This window comes from Thermomyces lanuginosus (assembly GCF_041956635.1).
Source record: "Thermomyces lanuginosus strain ATCC 200065 unplaced genomic scaffold VTN49scaffold_35, whole genome shotgun sequence".
Classification (NCBI taxonomy): domain Eukaryota; kingdom Fungi; phylum Ascomycota; class Eurotiomycetes; order Eurotiales; family Trichocomaceae; genus Thermomyces; species Thermomyces lanuginosus.
Genome location: NW_027192369.1, coordinates 788,447 through 803,217, shown reverse-complemented (window position 1 = coordinate 803,217; position 14,771 = coordinate 788,447). Strand labels below are relative to the sequence as shown.

General features: G+C 53.0%; 7 protein-coding genes across 7 annotated transcripts; 4 read left to right on the top strand and 3 right to left on the bottom strand.

Moving 5' to 3' along the window:
- Window positions 1–487: 487 nt before the first annotated feature.
- On the top strand, window positions 488–1,982 carry VTN49DRAFT_5745 (uncharacterized protein; the record flags this gene model as incomplete). The annotated part of the gene is made up of 10 exons (XM_069413836.1): window positions 488–553; window positions 604–635; window positions 702–787; window positions 850–896; window positions 963–1,011; window positions 1,064–1,124; window positions 1,179–1,319; window positions 1,367–1,616; window positions 1,677–1,848; window positions 1,918–1,982. The coding sequence occupies 10 exons, from the start codon at window positions 488–490 to the stop codon at window positions 1,980–1,982; spliced, it is 969 nt and encodes a 322-aa protein (XP_069266468.1).
- Window positions 1,983–2,408: 426 nt separating this feature from the next.
- Window positions 2,409–6,550, bottom strand: VTN49DRAFT_5744 (uncharacterized protein; the record flags this gene model as incomplete). The annotated part of the gene is made up of 3 exons (XM_069413835.1): window positions 2,409–3,260; window positions 3,310–3,613; window positions 3,666–6,550. The coding sequence occupies 3 exons, from the start codon at window positions 6,548–6,550 to the stop codon at window positions 2,409–2,411; spliced, it is 4,041 nt and encodes a 1,346-aa protein (XP_069266467.1).
- Window positions 6,551–7,169: 619 nt separating this feature from the next.
- Window positions 7,170–8,151, bottom strand: VTN49DRAFT_5743 (uncharacterized protein; the record flags this gene model as incomplete). Its single annotated transcript, XM_069413834.1, has 3 exons — window positions 7,170–7,764; window positions 7,813–7,932; window positions 7,988–8,151. 3 exons carry the CDS (start codon window positions 8,149–8,151, stop codon window positions 7,170–7,172), a joined length of 879 nt encoding a protein of 292 aa, XP_069266466.1.
- A 221-nt stretch (window positions 8,152–8,372) lies between these two features.
- On the top strand, window positions 8,373–9,306 carry VTN49DRAFT_5742 (uncharacterized protein; the record flags this gene model as incomplete). The annotated part of the gene is made up of 6 exons (XM_069413833.1): window positions 8,373–8,382; window positions 8,430–8,452; window positions 8,506–8,852; window positions 8,900–8,981; window positions 9,033–9,203; window positions 9,253–9,306. The coding sequence occupies 6 exons, from the start codon at window positions 8,373–8,375 to the stop codon at window positions 9,304–9,306; spliced, it is 687 nt and encodes a 228-aa protein (XP_069266465.1).
- Window positions 9,307–9,566: 260 nt separating this feature from the next.
- On the top strand, window positions 9,567–10,107 carry VTN49DRAFT_5741 (uncharacterized protein; the record flags this gene model as incomplete). The annotated part of the gene is made up of 4 exons (XM_069413832.1): window positions 9,567–9,600; window positions 9,658–9,722; window positions 9,790–9,858; window positions 9,919–10,107. 4 exons carry the CDS (start codon window positions 9,567–9,569, stop codon window positions 10,105–10,107), a joined length of 357 nt encoding a protein of 118 aa, XP_069266464.1.
- A 386-nt stretch (window positions 10,108–10,493) lies between these two features.
- Window positions 10,494–11,366, top strand: VTN49DRAFT_5740 (uncharacterized protein; the record flags this gene model as incomplete). The annotated part of the gene is made up of 1 exon (XM_069413831.1): window positions 10,494–11,366. One exon carries the CDS (start codon window positions 10,494–10,496, stop codon window positions 11,364–11,366), a length of 873 nt encoding a protein of 290 aa, XP_069266463.1.
- A 158-nt stretch (window positions 11,367–11,524) lies between these two features.
- VTN49DRAFT_5739 (uncharacterized protein) lies at window positions 11,525–14,367 on the bottom strand (the record flags this gene model as incomplete). The annotated part of the gene is made up of 5 exons (XM_069413829.1): window positions 11,525–11,683; window positions 11,740–12,138; window positions 12,191–12,967; window positions 13,021–13,069; window positions 13,115–14,367. 5 exons carry the CDS (start codon window positions 14,365–14,367, stop codon window positions 11,525–11,527), a joined length of 2,637 nt encoding a protein of 878 aa, XP_069266462.1.
- Between the last annotated feature and the right edge of the window lie 404 nt (window positions 14,368–14,771).

Sequence of the window (14,771 nt, the reverse complement as noted above, 5' to 3'; positions counted from 1 at the left end):
GACACGCAAAGACCAGGATCTCTCGAAAGGGACATACAACGGTGCACATGCAGTGACCAATCTGGTTAGACAGAGTAATTACCATGAGCCGGGGTGAACGCTTCGAATGCTTTGATTTCCTCTGACCTCGAGCAACACTCACCGGCTTTACGCAGGCTGGTATTCGCATGCGTCCCCGGTTGCTCTGCCCAATCTCAGAGAAAGACACCCATGTCACTATGAGCACTCCAGGCAATCACCATCAACATTTTCGCAAAGGCGCAGTAATATCGTCGGAATTTCGGAGAACTATGGCCCAGGTGCTCACCTATTTGCGCGTATAAATAGTGACCCTAGGTACCAAGAGTGTCAAGGTGGTCACAGAGAAGTCAATTGACAACACTTTTGGCTGTTGTAACCAGCTCTCCAATAGTTCCAAACTTCCATACAAACACAGGCTCCGTACATTATTAGGGTTTGTTGAGCGTGTGACCATATAGGTTTTACCATGACCGAACAGCCAACCACCACAACCACGAGCAACGCCCCTGTCAACGTTGAAGTTGACACCTCGGTACGGCACCTCAACTCAGGTACGCCAGAGTGCGTTGCTAACTTGTACAGTATGAGAATGACTCTTCTTATGGCGATGAATTGTACGTGATATGACGCCAAGGCGCTTCAGGATTCAAACCATGCTCAGGCTCTCATTTGACATACAGGTCTTCGTACAGCGAGTCACTGACCTCATCGGTGCTTGAATATCGTCATGAGAATGGTCGCCGTTATCATGGATTCAGGGATGGATGTAGGAGCTTGCTTCTCCTAAACTGACCATCTAAAATTTGTGTGCTGATCGTAACTCTCTAGCCTACCTGATTCCCAATGATGAAGAGGAAAATAATCGCCTGGACTTGGTGCACGAGCTTTGCCTTCAATTATTGGACCGGAGGCTCTACCTTGCCCCAATAAAGAATCCCTAGCGGGTTATTGACCTCGCTACTGGAACCGGCATTTGGGCTATTGATTTTGGTAAGCTTGCTGGGTTCTTCCCGTCACAGGACACGGATACTCACTCATGTAGCGGATCTACATCCTCAGGCTGAGGTAATCGGTTGTGATCTGAGCCCAACTCAGCCCACTTTGTCAGTGCAATCCAAAAATTCGGACGGGGTCACTCGACTGACATGCATTTGCAGAGTTCCTCCGAACGTGAAGTTCGTGGTGGATGATATTGAGGCGGAATGGACATATGAGAAGAACCCATTTGACTTTATACATGCGCGAAGCCTGGTCATCTCCATTAGAGACTTTGGGAGGTTAATCAAACAATGCTATAGGTATAACCTTCCCCCATTTCATTCTCAACCTCTCTGACAAGACGCAGATCAGTCAAGCCTGGTGGGTGGGTCGAATTCCAGGACTGGGACGGCTACCCCTACTCGGAAGATGGCAGCTTCAACGGCACTGATGTCCAAAAGTACTACGATGAAGTATACGGGGCGTTCGAGAAGGCGGGCTATGAATGCCGTCCGGGGCCGAAATTGGAGGAATGGTTCAAGGATGCTGGATTTGTCAACATCCAAGCGAAAAAGTTTCAAGTTCCGTACGGAGTGTGGCCAAAGGATCCTCGTCTTGTCAGCATTTTCCCCTCTCCTTTTTTTCTCTCCGAAGAGTAACTGACGTCTTTCTTACAGAAGGAAATTGGCACCTGGATGCAGGTTGGGGTTGATGCCGGCTTTGAGGCCTTTGCCCTGGCCGCCCTGACACGGTATAAAGATTGGACGAAGGAGGAAGTCTTAGTGCTTGCCAGTAAAGCCCGGGCCGACGGCAGGAAACGGAGCATTCACATGATAGGCGGACTTGTGAGTATCTCCTTAACTTTCAAGCAACACTGCCATTGTCTGATATGACACTAACCTTGAATGAAACCCGCAGCTATGTCGTCTACGGTCAACGTCCCGAGGAGTGATCGAGATGAAATCTGGGATGAACGATGCTGATATTATTTCGGTTTCCATATCAACGCATGTACCAGAAGTCTCTAGTAGCGCGCGCGAAGCCCTCTCGGATTTATGCTTTTTCCTTTTTTTTGTTTAGATTTGAATCAGAATCTGCCAGTTATGTTTCAAGTTGCGCTTTTGCACCCTTTCAAAAACTTCGTTTCATGGCAGGAGACAAAGCATCGGGAGAAGCAACCCATCATTCATTCAATTGGCAACGCCAATGAGATGAGAACTCCAAATTTCAAACCGTAGTGTATATATGTCCAGGCTATTTTGACATCAAGACGAAAACAAAAAGCAAACATATGACAAACTATAAAAACAAGAAACGAAGTGAAAATCACAAAACGCGAGCTCAAAAGAAACAAAGCGAAAACAGGATATCTTCGAACAGAAAATAGCGAAGACGAAAGAAAAGTAAGATCATGATACTAATCGTGAACTGGCCATCTCGCCGTACCGCCCACGTTGTCTTGTCGTGTCGTAGGCGTTGACAATCCGCATCTGCTGGCCCCCTTCGTCGGCCTGACTGAATGCGTAACCACGTTGCTTGCGCATGCGCTGCACCTGGCGCACCTTGCGGATCGCCTTCTGGAACTGCTCCATCCGGGGACGGTAATCCTGGATGTTGTACTTTTGGATCTCCTGCACGTGGTGATAGGGCTGTGGTAGGTACATACGCTTGGCGTACTTCCACGCGAAGTCGCGCACGAGGCAAATGGCGGGTAGGATGATCGCCATGAGGTAAAACTGTGGCAGGGTGAAGATGACTGGGATCAAGCCCGTATATTCCTCGGAGAAGCCGATCGCCGGCGCCGCGTACCCATATGCGGGCAGGAAGATGAACCAGATCAGCAGTGAGCCGGGAATCGCCAGGACATGATACTTGGTCCACGTGTTGACGACGAGGGACGCCTTGCCCAGTACCGTGACAAGCACGGCTGTGTAGAGACATGTGCCCCATACCCAGTGGCCCACAGCCTTGCCGTCATCCCGCTTGATGTCATCGTAGAACAGCAGCTCGCTGACCACATACGCCAGCAACGAGTGATAGAATCCATTGATGATCCACGACCAGAAACTGGTGATCTTGAAAAACACTCCTTTCTGGCCCAGCTGATAGAGCTGCGGATATCGATCCAGCAGTCGCGCCGAGACAAACTGCTCAACAATTCCCAAGACGAACGGGGGAAACACCGTGAAGATGACGTTGTAGAACGAGAGTGTCCAGGATTCGTAGATGACCTGGCCGGAGAACGAGTTTTGGAAGGCGAACTTGATGTCTCGTTAGTCAAGATCGCTTCAACAGATCGACAGAACCTACCCAGAACTGAGTCATGTTGAGCGCAATGTTCTTGTAGAACGAGAACAGAATGACCCGGCTGATGCGTTGGTACGACCAGGCGCCGTGAACAAGGAGCAGTTTGCGAAGATATCGGAACTGAGCGATCGAGACATCAGCGGCACGGGCGGCTTGAAGACCTTCCACTCCGCTGATACCAACGCCCACATGGGCAGCTTGAATCATGGACACATCGTTGGCCCCGTCGCCGATAGCAAGCAACAAAGATTTCAGGTGGCGCTTGACGAGCTTGACTACCAGCGCTTTCTGAAGCGGTGACACACGGCTATCTCATATAAGCATACAATCAGGTGATATGCATCAAACTGGATACTTACCAACACACGACCGCCTTACACTGGACGGCGAGGTCCAGAAACAGCTTCTCCATCTCCTTCTCGAGAGCGAACGTCAGAGACTTGCCATCAATGATCAGCGCCATTGGCTCAGCATCACCGCCGCTCATGGCTTGACTTTGAACGGCTTGCAACTTCTTTGACAGGTTCTCTCTTGTCGCCTGTGCCGACTCTTCATTGACAATCAGCAGAGTCATGTCCTCAGAGATGAGCTTGCACGACATGCCAATGTTGATGGCCGTCTCCTGTCGATCGCCGGTCAACACCCAGACCTTGATTCCAGCCTGTTGCAGGGTGTGAATTGTGTCAGGGACGCCGTCCTGGAGGCGATCCTCGATAGCCGTGGCTCCAAGAAGATAAAAATCTTTCTCGATCAGTTCCGATGCCTTGTCAAGCTCCTCTTGGCGGTTCCCGCTGATGGTCGTGGCGGCCTTCTCGTGGATCTGCATCCATTGCTGGAACTCGTCTTCGGGAATCTCCCGCATGGCTAGACACAGTGTCCGCAAGCCCTCCGATGCGTACTCTTCTAGATGCTGGAGAGTAGCCTCCACGGTCGGGTTGTCCGGATGAAGACGCTCCAGGATAACAGTGTCGGCCCCTTTGCAATAGATGCGCACCTTGCCATCCGGGCATCGGTAGATAGTGGACATTCGCTTCCTGGACGAGTTGAATTCGCACACCGCCAACAGCTCGTATTCGAGTTCCTGTCCATCAACCACTATCTGGACGGAGCGCGGTTTGCGGTTGGTGAACTTGTATCCCAACGTCACGGCACCTTCGACCAGAGCTCCTTCGTCGGGTGACGAAGCTTGGTACTTGATCTTGTTCGGATCATCGTCTTTCCGTTCGGGGATGACGGTGTGACATGTGGCTAGCATGGTCAAGAAATGGTGGATGGCTTCCTTAGTCGGATGGTTATGGCGGTTCTCCTCGAGCTGCTTGAAGTCAAGGATGCCTCCTTCTTCCGGCGGCATACGGCGATCCTCTGGGACCTCGCCCGCATACTGAATACCGCCGATGGAACACTGCCGAAACTCCATCATGTTACAGGTCAGAGTCCCCGTTTTATCTGAGAAGATGTATTCAATCTGACCCAGCTCCTCGACCAGGGACGATGTCCTGCATGTTGCCGGGGTGTCCGTCTTGTCATAGTACATGTCGAGATCCGAGTTGATCAAGAAGGCCTGGAAGTACTTTACGATCTCAATCGTCACGAATAGTGAGATTGGTACCAAGTTGGAGAACAGCACCCAATTTGTCGCGATATCCATGAAGAACGTCTTTACCCCTTCGTAACTGCCATAGTACAGATACTGCAACTTCTCGGCAGCAGTTTTCCGGACAATGAGGTCTCCAACTGAGGTAATCACGCTGAGCCCAATCAGCACACTGACCAGCATCAGAATCTGCACGTTAACGGAGCGCTCGACAGCCGTTCGCTTGATCGGGGTCGCCGTTGCGTTCCGCATCAGCTTCGTCTCATGGCCAGTGAAGACAACGACGCCGTGAATCCATGGCGTATTACGGAGGGTCGCGCCACGGAGCAGCAGTTGATCTGGTGTCAGCGGGAGCTCCTTCTCACCGCCTCCGGCATGCATCGTCAGCGTCGCTTCATACGTGTACAGGCTGCTATTTGGCTGTTCCGAGCGTAGCCGGCCACTCAGGCGGGCCAGGTCACTCGGATTAACCAGATGAGACGTCTCGGGAAGAGCCTGCTTGACTTTCAAATTTGTTTCACCATCCAGATTCGCAGTTTCGATGTAGCAGAGGCCCTCAGGCTCCGAGCTAGCCAGCAACACCAGATCTGCAGGGAAGGGCTCCTCCGACTCTACACGGACGATATCACCCACGGCAACATCCAGCCATTTAGTCTCTTGAAACGTTGAACCTTTGAGGACTCGCGCACGCGAATAGTTCAACGACCGGTCCGACATTCTCCGCTTGTAGTCTTCGACGAGCTCCTTGATTGCTGAAACCAGCAGCACAATACACAAGGGCACAATGGTCGTGAACTGATTCGTCGGGGAGATGTTGGGGATCTGTTGCAAAGCGGCGGTGAAGAGGAAGAACATGTTGGCGTATTTCGAAAACTGCTCGTAGAGGAACTTGGGGATGAAGGTAATGACGTTGTACTTGGCAGTTGAGATGTGATTGTCGACGTATTTGTTCGCAGCATTGGCTGGAGCGTTGTTCAACAACACAACGCGTGGGCCCAATGTTGAGGGGTCGACCTTTCTCCGGCCAAACTTGAACGCTGATCGCTTTTTCCTCCTTGATTGCTCAGAGCTGGTCTCATCCCGCTCTTGTCCGTCCATTCCTTGTGCGCGCGCCCCCGTTTCAGTCAGTGGTAGGTCCATCTCCGAGTAATCGGGCCCCATTCCCAGCATGTTTTTGGCCCTGCCTACCCATCCTCCTCCCAGCGACAGGATGCTGTTTCGTTCTTTGGCCGCGCGTATTCGCCCCGACATGGCAGGGTCATCATAATCGCGATCGTAGTAGCCATGCGTGTGTTCATCGTCGTAATCCTCCACATCAGAATACCGCTGGTAGTTGTCTAAACCGGAGGTCTGCGAGTATGTTCGGTGGGCTGGTCCGGCCATGTATGGACTATTGCCGTCAACAGCATGTCCCTGGGCTGCCGCGCCCGGTTGGGCATGGCGGCCACCACCGCCGACAAAATCATCGTAGGATACGGATGCGCGTGGCTGGTCGGAGTCGTCAATGTTGTACCGGTACAGCAGTTGGTCGTCGCTCACAGGCGGTGGGCGGCCACTGCTGTACACCGGCTGATTGCGGTCTTCGAGTTGTAGCAGGTCATCATCGCTGCCAGCAGCTGGATGACTCCCCGGAGGCCTCCCGCTGGACATGGGTAGCTACTCTGGTGCTGCGAGGAGTTGTATACGGGAGATGACAATCACAAGTGAGGCCCCTGACGCATTGAGACGAACGAGTGACTGCGGTGGTCGGGAATACCGTTGACGTTTCGGATTTTCGATCTCCAACGACGGAAAGGAGACACAAGAGACATTCGAATAGTTTCTCGTACTCGTTCGGTCCACGATGTTGCCTTCAGCTGAGGCTGTTTTGAAGCCTCGATGCTGTCTTGATTGATTACTTTAGCCTATTCCTTTCTAGGACTTTAAATTGCCTCAGGCATCAACGCTCAGCCACCTGGTTGCGTTGCTCGCTCTCCACAAACGGTCGACTGGAAGACTGCAAGATTTAGGACTGATTCTTTATACATTGATCATTCTTACAAGTTCTAGCTCGTACATATACACTAGCTGGCCCGACAACCGATATCGTTGGCTGTCTGGATGCGAAGGCGCTTCAGGAGTTGGCCGTGATTTATGGCCGGCCTGCTGTGGACTCGGGGCGCATCGTGGCCGATGCGGTCCTGTCTGCGACATGGTCCCCAACCCGAGAAATACGCGCCGTGCATGGGTTTGGTCCGGATCGAACTAACGAGGTCGTGTTGTAGCCAGCTCATCGGTCATTTTCAGCGGCAGCCTCTGCCCCACGGTCTCGCTTTGCGCGCTTGCTGAGATCTGCCTGCAGCGCTTTGTCAATGACCGCGTTGATTTCTTTGATCTTTTGCAGCGCCAGGGCGGTCTTGTTAACAACCTCAATTGCGCTGACCGGATTCCCTGCCGATTTGTATAGAGCGCAGGTCTCGCCGGTAGTGTTGAGAGCAATGATCAAGTGACCCTCCGAGGCCAGTTCCTCCTTCCGTGTCGCGTCGACAATCATGACTCGTCCTTCATGAAAAATATGGAATGTAATGGCCAATGGCCTGTGGGTGATGGTCAGCGGCACGGGGACCCGTTCATCGAGTCCAAAGACAGTAACCTGTCCCTCCTTGACCTCGATATCCGGCCGGCGGAAGTGCAAAAGACCTGCCATAACTCCAATGCAGGCGGCGTCGATGATGTTGCCGTCGTAGTTGGTGACATGCACGTCTGCCCGAATGCCCCAGCAGCTTTTTCCCTTTAGGATACACAAAGACTCGGTGTCGAGAGCGTTCGAGTGTCTAACAACCCGATCGACGATGCGCGAGACATACATTTCGAGATCGTTCGATCTGACGACATCAGCTTTGGTATGGCCGCGCGAAAGAACGTAAGCTCACCGTAGATTTTCCCATGCGGGGGAAGCCATGGCGGTTAGTTCGATGATGATCTGAAAAATACCGTCGGACGGTCGGTCGTCGCGCGGCTTTCGCACCTCGGCGGAGATGCGTACGACCAGACTAACAAAATATCGGTTAGCAATTCTATGCGACTAAGAATTCATTCGTCACAAACCTCGTCTTCCCCAGCTGAACCTTAACATGTCCATATTCTTCGCCAAAGGAAATATCGAGTGGGCGGATATCGTCAGCTCGGCGGCCGTCTAGTCGCACATTCTGCTCTAGCGCCTCGAGAATAAATTCTCGCTCCGGAACTGCGAGAGGATTTTCCTTGGACATGGCGCAGGCAATTTCAGCGGCCGCAACTGTCCCGGCTGTGGCATGGGGTTGCTCTCGCCCGCTATCTGAAGATGCTGTCTGTAGTGGCGTGTTGGCCAATCATCGTGCATCTTGGCCTGGATTATGTAATACAGGCACCGGAGCTTGCATGAGGCGCTTCAAACAGCTTCGACGATCAACATCAACTTCTCCGCAAATCAGTCAGGTTCATTTAGGTCATAATGACTACAGGTAGGTACATTATATCGAGGAATATGGAAAGTGCTAACAAACCGCAGCCCACAGGCCCACTTTCGACCCGGTACCGTCCCTCGCTCCCAGGGCGCAACGAGCATCATGACTAACCGATAGCAGGCTCGCGGCAGAGAGGCCCTACGCGGCCCAGCATACCATCAACGACTACTTCCAGCACACACATTTCTGAAGACGCGACAGCCGGGGCAAGGAAGCCAGGAAGAGATCGCCAAACGTGACCTGCGCGCGGAGCTGCTGGCCGCGGAGGCGGCGCACTTTGCGAAGAAGAACGGCCAGAAACAAGAGACACCCGCCGAGCCTACTCAGCCACCAAAGCGACAACTAGAGGAGGGCTTAGAGGATGAAGAAGAAGACATGGAGGCAAAGCGAAGACGAATATTAGAAGAAACGCGCGACATAGATGCCGACTCAGTGGGTTCAGAGGATGAAAGTAGTGAAGAGGACAGGTATGTTGTTCGATTCGCAATTCTATGAGCTGGTCTGACGGTTATAGTGATGACGAGGACGAAGAGGCCGAGCTCATGCGAGAGCTCGAAAAGATCAAACGAGAACGGCAAGAGCAGAAGCAAAGAGAGGTATGACAAGACTCCTTCACCAGAAAAGGGTAATAATGCTAACAAGAACAGGAACGAGAACGGGCAGCCAAAGAACAAGAACAGCGCGAGTACGAGATTGCACGGGGCAACCCGCTGCTCAATCCGCAGGACTTTACCGTCAAGCGCCGTTGGGACGATGACGTGGTCTTCAAGAACCAGGCGCGGGGGACAGAGCAAAAGAAACCGAAGGAGTTTGTCAATGTAAGAAGCTCTCCGCGTACAACGCATAGGACGACGCTGACTTGCGCAGGACCTTCTTCGATCGGATTTTCACAAACGGTTCATGTCGAAGTATGTGCGATGATTATACTCCGGTGCAATACTCCTGGCGTTTGATGTACGTAGACTTAGAGCTAATAATCTACTGGGATATTTCACTGAATCTGCACTATGATCTGAACGTTGAACATCCATGGCGACCGTGCCCGATTCCGTAGTGCTCTGTGGTCGTATTGATCTCACCGCCTTATTCACCGCCCGCTATCAGGAAAATACTGCCCCTGGATCCAGATCTTATCAATCTCCCCTTGTCCATCATCGTTACTGGCCAGTAGCCATTCAACAATGGACTCCCAACTTACAAGCAGAGCGCTGCACAGTACGTCGCGGTAAACTTCCAGAAGTCTAATTTATTTCTTTGTTAATTCCTATCCAGGCCGCATAAACAACAACATCAGCCAACTCCTCCAACGGTTCGAAAACATCATCGCGCCGACACGAGTACGCCGGCCCGACCAAAACAAACCAATGTAATGGCCAATGCAGCTAACCAAAACAATACACACAGTTCGACCATGTTGACCACACACAAACTGCTGTTGAGGCGTATAACCTGAATGTCGAAACGGGGGCATTGGTATGTATCCGACTAAAGTGGAAGATAGTACTTGCCCGGCTAATGAGTATGTTTGAATAGATCCGGGCGGCAGAGGACATCCTCTCGCTTACCCGCTCAATGAAAGAAGCATGGCTGTTTGAGAAACTGGATACGCTGGGCGAGAACGATCGTGATCGGCAGCGAAATAAGGAATTGGAAGAGAATGTCCAGAAGGTGAAGGGGATGGTGATGAAGGAGCTGTCCGAGGGTTCGAAGGAATCCTCCTAACTTGGTTGGCGCTGCCAATGGGAGCCGCGTCTATAGGATTATTGATTGGTTTCTGGGTTTCAGGCGTTGTGGTGTTCAGAACAGGGCATTGGGTGGGTTTCTTTATTGAATAATTGAAGGTTTGAGGGTTGCAATCTGGGATGGCTATTCACTTGATTCATTAGGTACAGCAGATCACGGATCTTATCCTAGAATTGCGCTGTGCTTGATATCTGCTTTGAGGAAGGATTTCCTTGACTTCGAAGTTACGCTTAATTAGACAACCTTAAAAGGAATCACATACTTAACTGGGATGGGTACGCTCTGTTCAACACATCCCCCAGCGACGCTCTTCCTCACCTCCAACCACCCGCAGCACAACGAAAAGAAGAACAAAAAGGGCCACCATGCCCTCCGACCCTTCCGACACCAACAGGTCCGACTCTCCAACAATGCCACCACCCTCCGCCCGACCCCTAACCCTCATTGTCGCCGCAACGCCAAACCCCATCCTTGTTCCCAATCTTCATAAATCAAATAGTACACTCCTGGGTATCGGCCACAACGGTACTCTCCCCTGGCCACGAATAAAATGGGACATGAACTTCTTCGCCCGCGTAACCACCCGGCAACGTACCCCACAGCCACCTGGGCCCGAACCCGCAGCCGCGCGACGAAGAACCAATGCAATTATCATGGGAAGGAAGACGTATTTTTCCCTTCCACCGCGATTACGGCCATTGAATAAAAGAATAAACGTTGTGTTGACCCGCTCAGATAATGATTTTGGGTTAACAAAAGAGATTGAGAGGGAGCTTTCCGCGCGGAAGGCGGAAAGTACGGCTCGTGGTGAGAGCGAGGATCACAGGGATGTTCTCATTGCGTCAGGGCTAGAAGATGCTCTAGCAAAACTCGATGCACGTGATCGCGGCGAGGGTGATGGTGGTGTTGGGGAGGTTTTTATCATCGGGGGTGCGGAAGTGTATGCCTCTGCGTTGAGGTTGGGGAGGCCGCAAACAAGGATTTTGATGACTTGTGTTCGGAAGCTAGGGTCTGATGGAGATGATAATAATGCGGGTCAGAGGCCGTTTGAGTGCGATACGGTGTTCCCGCTTACGCTAGAGGAGTTATCTGATCCGAAGCGATGGCAGGAGGTCGGCCCGGAGACGGTCTCGTCTTGGGTTGGGGAGAGCGTGGAGCCTGAGTGGCGCAGAGAAGGAGATATTGAGCTGAAAGTCATCGGCTACGAGATGGTTTCTTCGAAGGAATCGACACGATAGGTGTTTGTATAACACTCCATAGATACAAGGTATCTTGTCTGTAAAATCAACGGAGATAGCCACACCAACATAACGCCTGCACATGCATGCAACACGGCAAGATAATAGCATGACACGAAGTCAAGAAAAAACATCGAACAAGCCAACTCTGCCTATCTCTACTTATGACTCTCCTTCATATATTTGACAAACAGCTTCTTATGAACGAGGCCAACGAACTTTCCGTTCGACAGCACGCACACATGGCGCAGACCAAGCTTCATGAAGCATTGATACACGAGGTCGATAGGGGAGTGCACGTCAAGCGCAATCGGTGCCTACAAGTTCATCGTCAGTGCAAAGCAACGAACGGAAAAGAAAGGATAAAGCATACCGGATCAATGTACATGGTAAAGTCATGCACTGTTCGCCCCTCCTCCTCATCGTCGCTATCGTGCACCTCACTCGCGTACGGTCCGGAGGACATCATGCATAGCTCCGTATCCTCGTCGTCAAGTTTATCCAACGCGTACTCGAGGTCCGGTGCCGCAATTAAACCCACCAATATTCCGTTGCGCACGATCGGCAGCCCGCTGTCCAGCTCGCCCGCCATTAGCAAGTAGTCCAACTTCTCGCGCAGCTCCCGCGCCGGCACCAGTGGCGACTTGGAGATGTCGATGAGGCGGTTCTTGCGCACAGGCGGGACGATATCACCGAGCTCCGTATCACGAAGCACGTGGACGTGCGCCTTGTTGTCGAGGAAGGGGTAGTCGTTCATGTCGGTGAGGAGGTCCTGACCCGGTTAGAACTAAGGGGGAAAATGGATGGATGAGATGAGAACTTACGTAGATGCTTCGGGGTTCGATCGCGTCGGCCGTCCATTTGGCACACAGGATGGCAATGGAAAACGGCAGCACATGGTTGAGACTCCCAGTCAACTCAAAGCAAATCACCGCGAGGGTCACCGTCAGCCGTGTCACGCCGCACATCGTGGCCCCGGCCGCAACCATTGCGTACACGCCCGGCGTCACGCACGCCTCGATGCCGGGAACAGATGAACAGCTTGTAAAGAGGAAAAAATCAGGGTACATCAAGGTAAAGTACTGCGCAATGTGGCCGACAACCCGGCCCATCAGACCTCCAACTACCATGGACGGAATGTAGATACCGGCGGGCACCTTGAGGCCAAAAGTGATGGTGGTCAGGAGGGCTTTCACCACAAAGGCGATGAACAGGTACTTGACGACGTTGGGAATCTCCTCCTTCTGCGGGCAGAGATCGGTTGGCACCCCGGTGTCGTCGCATGGCGTCGCGAGTTCGAACAGGAGCTCCGTCACCGCCAGCTTTGTGTATCGGTTCCAGTAACTGACAATCCCCGTCACCACGGCCACCAGCGCCACCTCCAGCATCGGCCACTTCTTGATGATGGGAATGCGGCGGAATGAACGAGCCCAGATGCCTGTTGCCTTGATAAACAAAGCTCCTGCAAGCCCTCCGAGGACACCAAGTAGGGCAAATAGAGCCAGCTCGAAAATCTCCCAATCCGTCACATATCGAACCTCAAAGGGGACAATCTTGCCGGTGCCATAGGGGTCCAGAAATTTCAGCGACAATGCCGAAGCCTGCAACGTCAGCACACTTGCTGAATTGCTTGGATCGATATGAAATGACTTACGATACAGCAGAAGAATGTTCTAAATAGTGTCTTTGGAGGGAAATAGTAGCTGGAACGATCAGCACAGTCCAGTAGAAGGCCAGGCTATACATACCTCACTTCCTCCAACCCGAAAAGCACTCCGCCTATCGGCGCGCCGAACGCAACGGCGACACCACTTGACGCACTCGCACTCAGCATCTCGCGCTTCTTAGCATCGTTGGTCCGGTATTTAGCAAAGATACGACTACAGATGTTGCCGACGCAGGTCCCAATATGGACATACGGGCCCTCCTTGCCCAGGCTCAGGCCGGAAGCCACAGCGAAAATCAGGGCACCGGTCTTGAGCAGCAGAGTCTTCAACCCTAGGTAGCCGTGCAGCACGAAACCGCTCAGAATGACCTTGACCTCCGCCACACCGCTGCCGGCGGCTGAGTAATAGACCATGGCGGGCCGACTTCGTAAAGGAGCGCAGTGGCCATTCGGGGTTGGGCTCCCTTTGCCCGGATCGGCCGCCAGGTTTTCGTCCAGCGTCGACAACGAGACAGTCGACGGCACCACGGTCCGCGAGAACAGGGTGACGGTGCACGCCGCCATCGAGAGCGCGACACACCAAAGGATATAGAACACGTAGTCGACCGACTCGTTGCTTGTCTCAGATACTCCCAGCAGCTGGGACCAGGTCTTCCATCGGTCGCAGGTATGCTCGTCGGCGCAACAGGCTTTTCGACTGCGAAAAGGTCTGGCAGTGCAAAATCCCACTTTGATATCGAATAGGGCTCCCTCGGACACATCCACCAAATAGGCCACGGCAGCCGTGATACAGCCAATCACCGCGGCAAGGATCCAGCCCTGCGCGCTGTCAAACATGGCCAGCATCCGGCCGCGGACGTCCTTGCGGGCCCGGAGCTCCCGCAGCCGGATGGCATCCTTGATGCTGTCGTGCACCCAGTCGATCGAGGTGAACTGGTCGTACCACAGCCGCTGATCCAGATATCCGGACCCCACTCCGTGATCCTTGCCGCCGTCCGCTGCGTGTTCCGCCGGTGTGCGTGCGCCGGAGCCGATGCGGGCCGCCTGCGAGTTCATGCGGCTGTGGTGCCGCGACCGCCGCACGGACCCGCTCGTCGAGTTGTGTCTGAAGAACGTGTCGGGCCGGTGGTCGGTCAAGATCCCGTAGCTTCGATGCCGGAACGAGTCGGACCTCAAGAGGCTGTCCCGCTCCGAGTTCTGGCGCAGCGGGCGCCGTTCACCGGTTGGCGAGGTCGACGCGGACATGGCGGCTCGACGGGGGATGTTGTGAAAGTCGTCGCTATCGTCGTCATCGTCCACCGCCGTGGGGAAGTACGTGTTGAGCGAACGCGGCATCTTTGCGGAATGTGCTCTACGAGGACCAGGGGGGGTTAGCCGGAATCGGAGAGTCAAAATCTTTGGGTGCGGAGAGTTCTAGCAGAGTCTTTGAACCTCGACTCTGCTTTCTTTTCCTTTCTCTGTGTAAAAGCCTTCTTACCTAGAACCCTTCCTCCGCCAAAGGCCAACCTGCGTGGTCAGCCGTGGCAGCCAGCGGAGGGACTCTGATTACGAATGAGGACCAAGAAACCCGTTCATGCAAGCTAATTATTTAAATGAAGATCCCAGTGGATTTAAGTTCAAGCGGTGCATCACCAGGCGGAGATGGTGGAGCATCTCCAGCCACCGTCAGATGAACAAGTCACGGACGGACGGGACAATCAGACGGCAGAATCACATTTATCGAGGCCCTGTGTAATTTA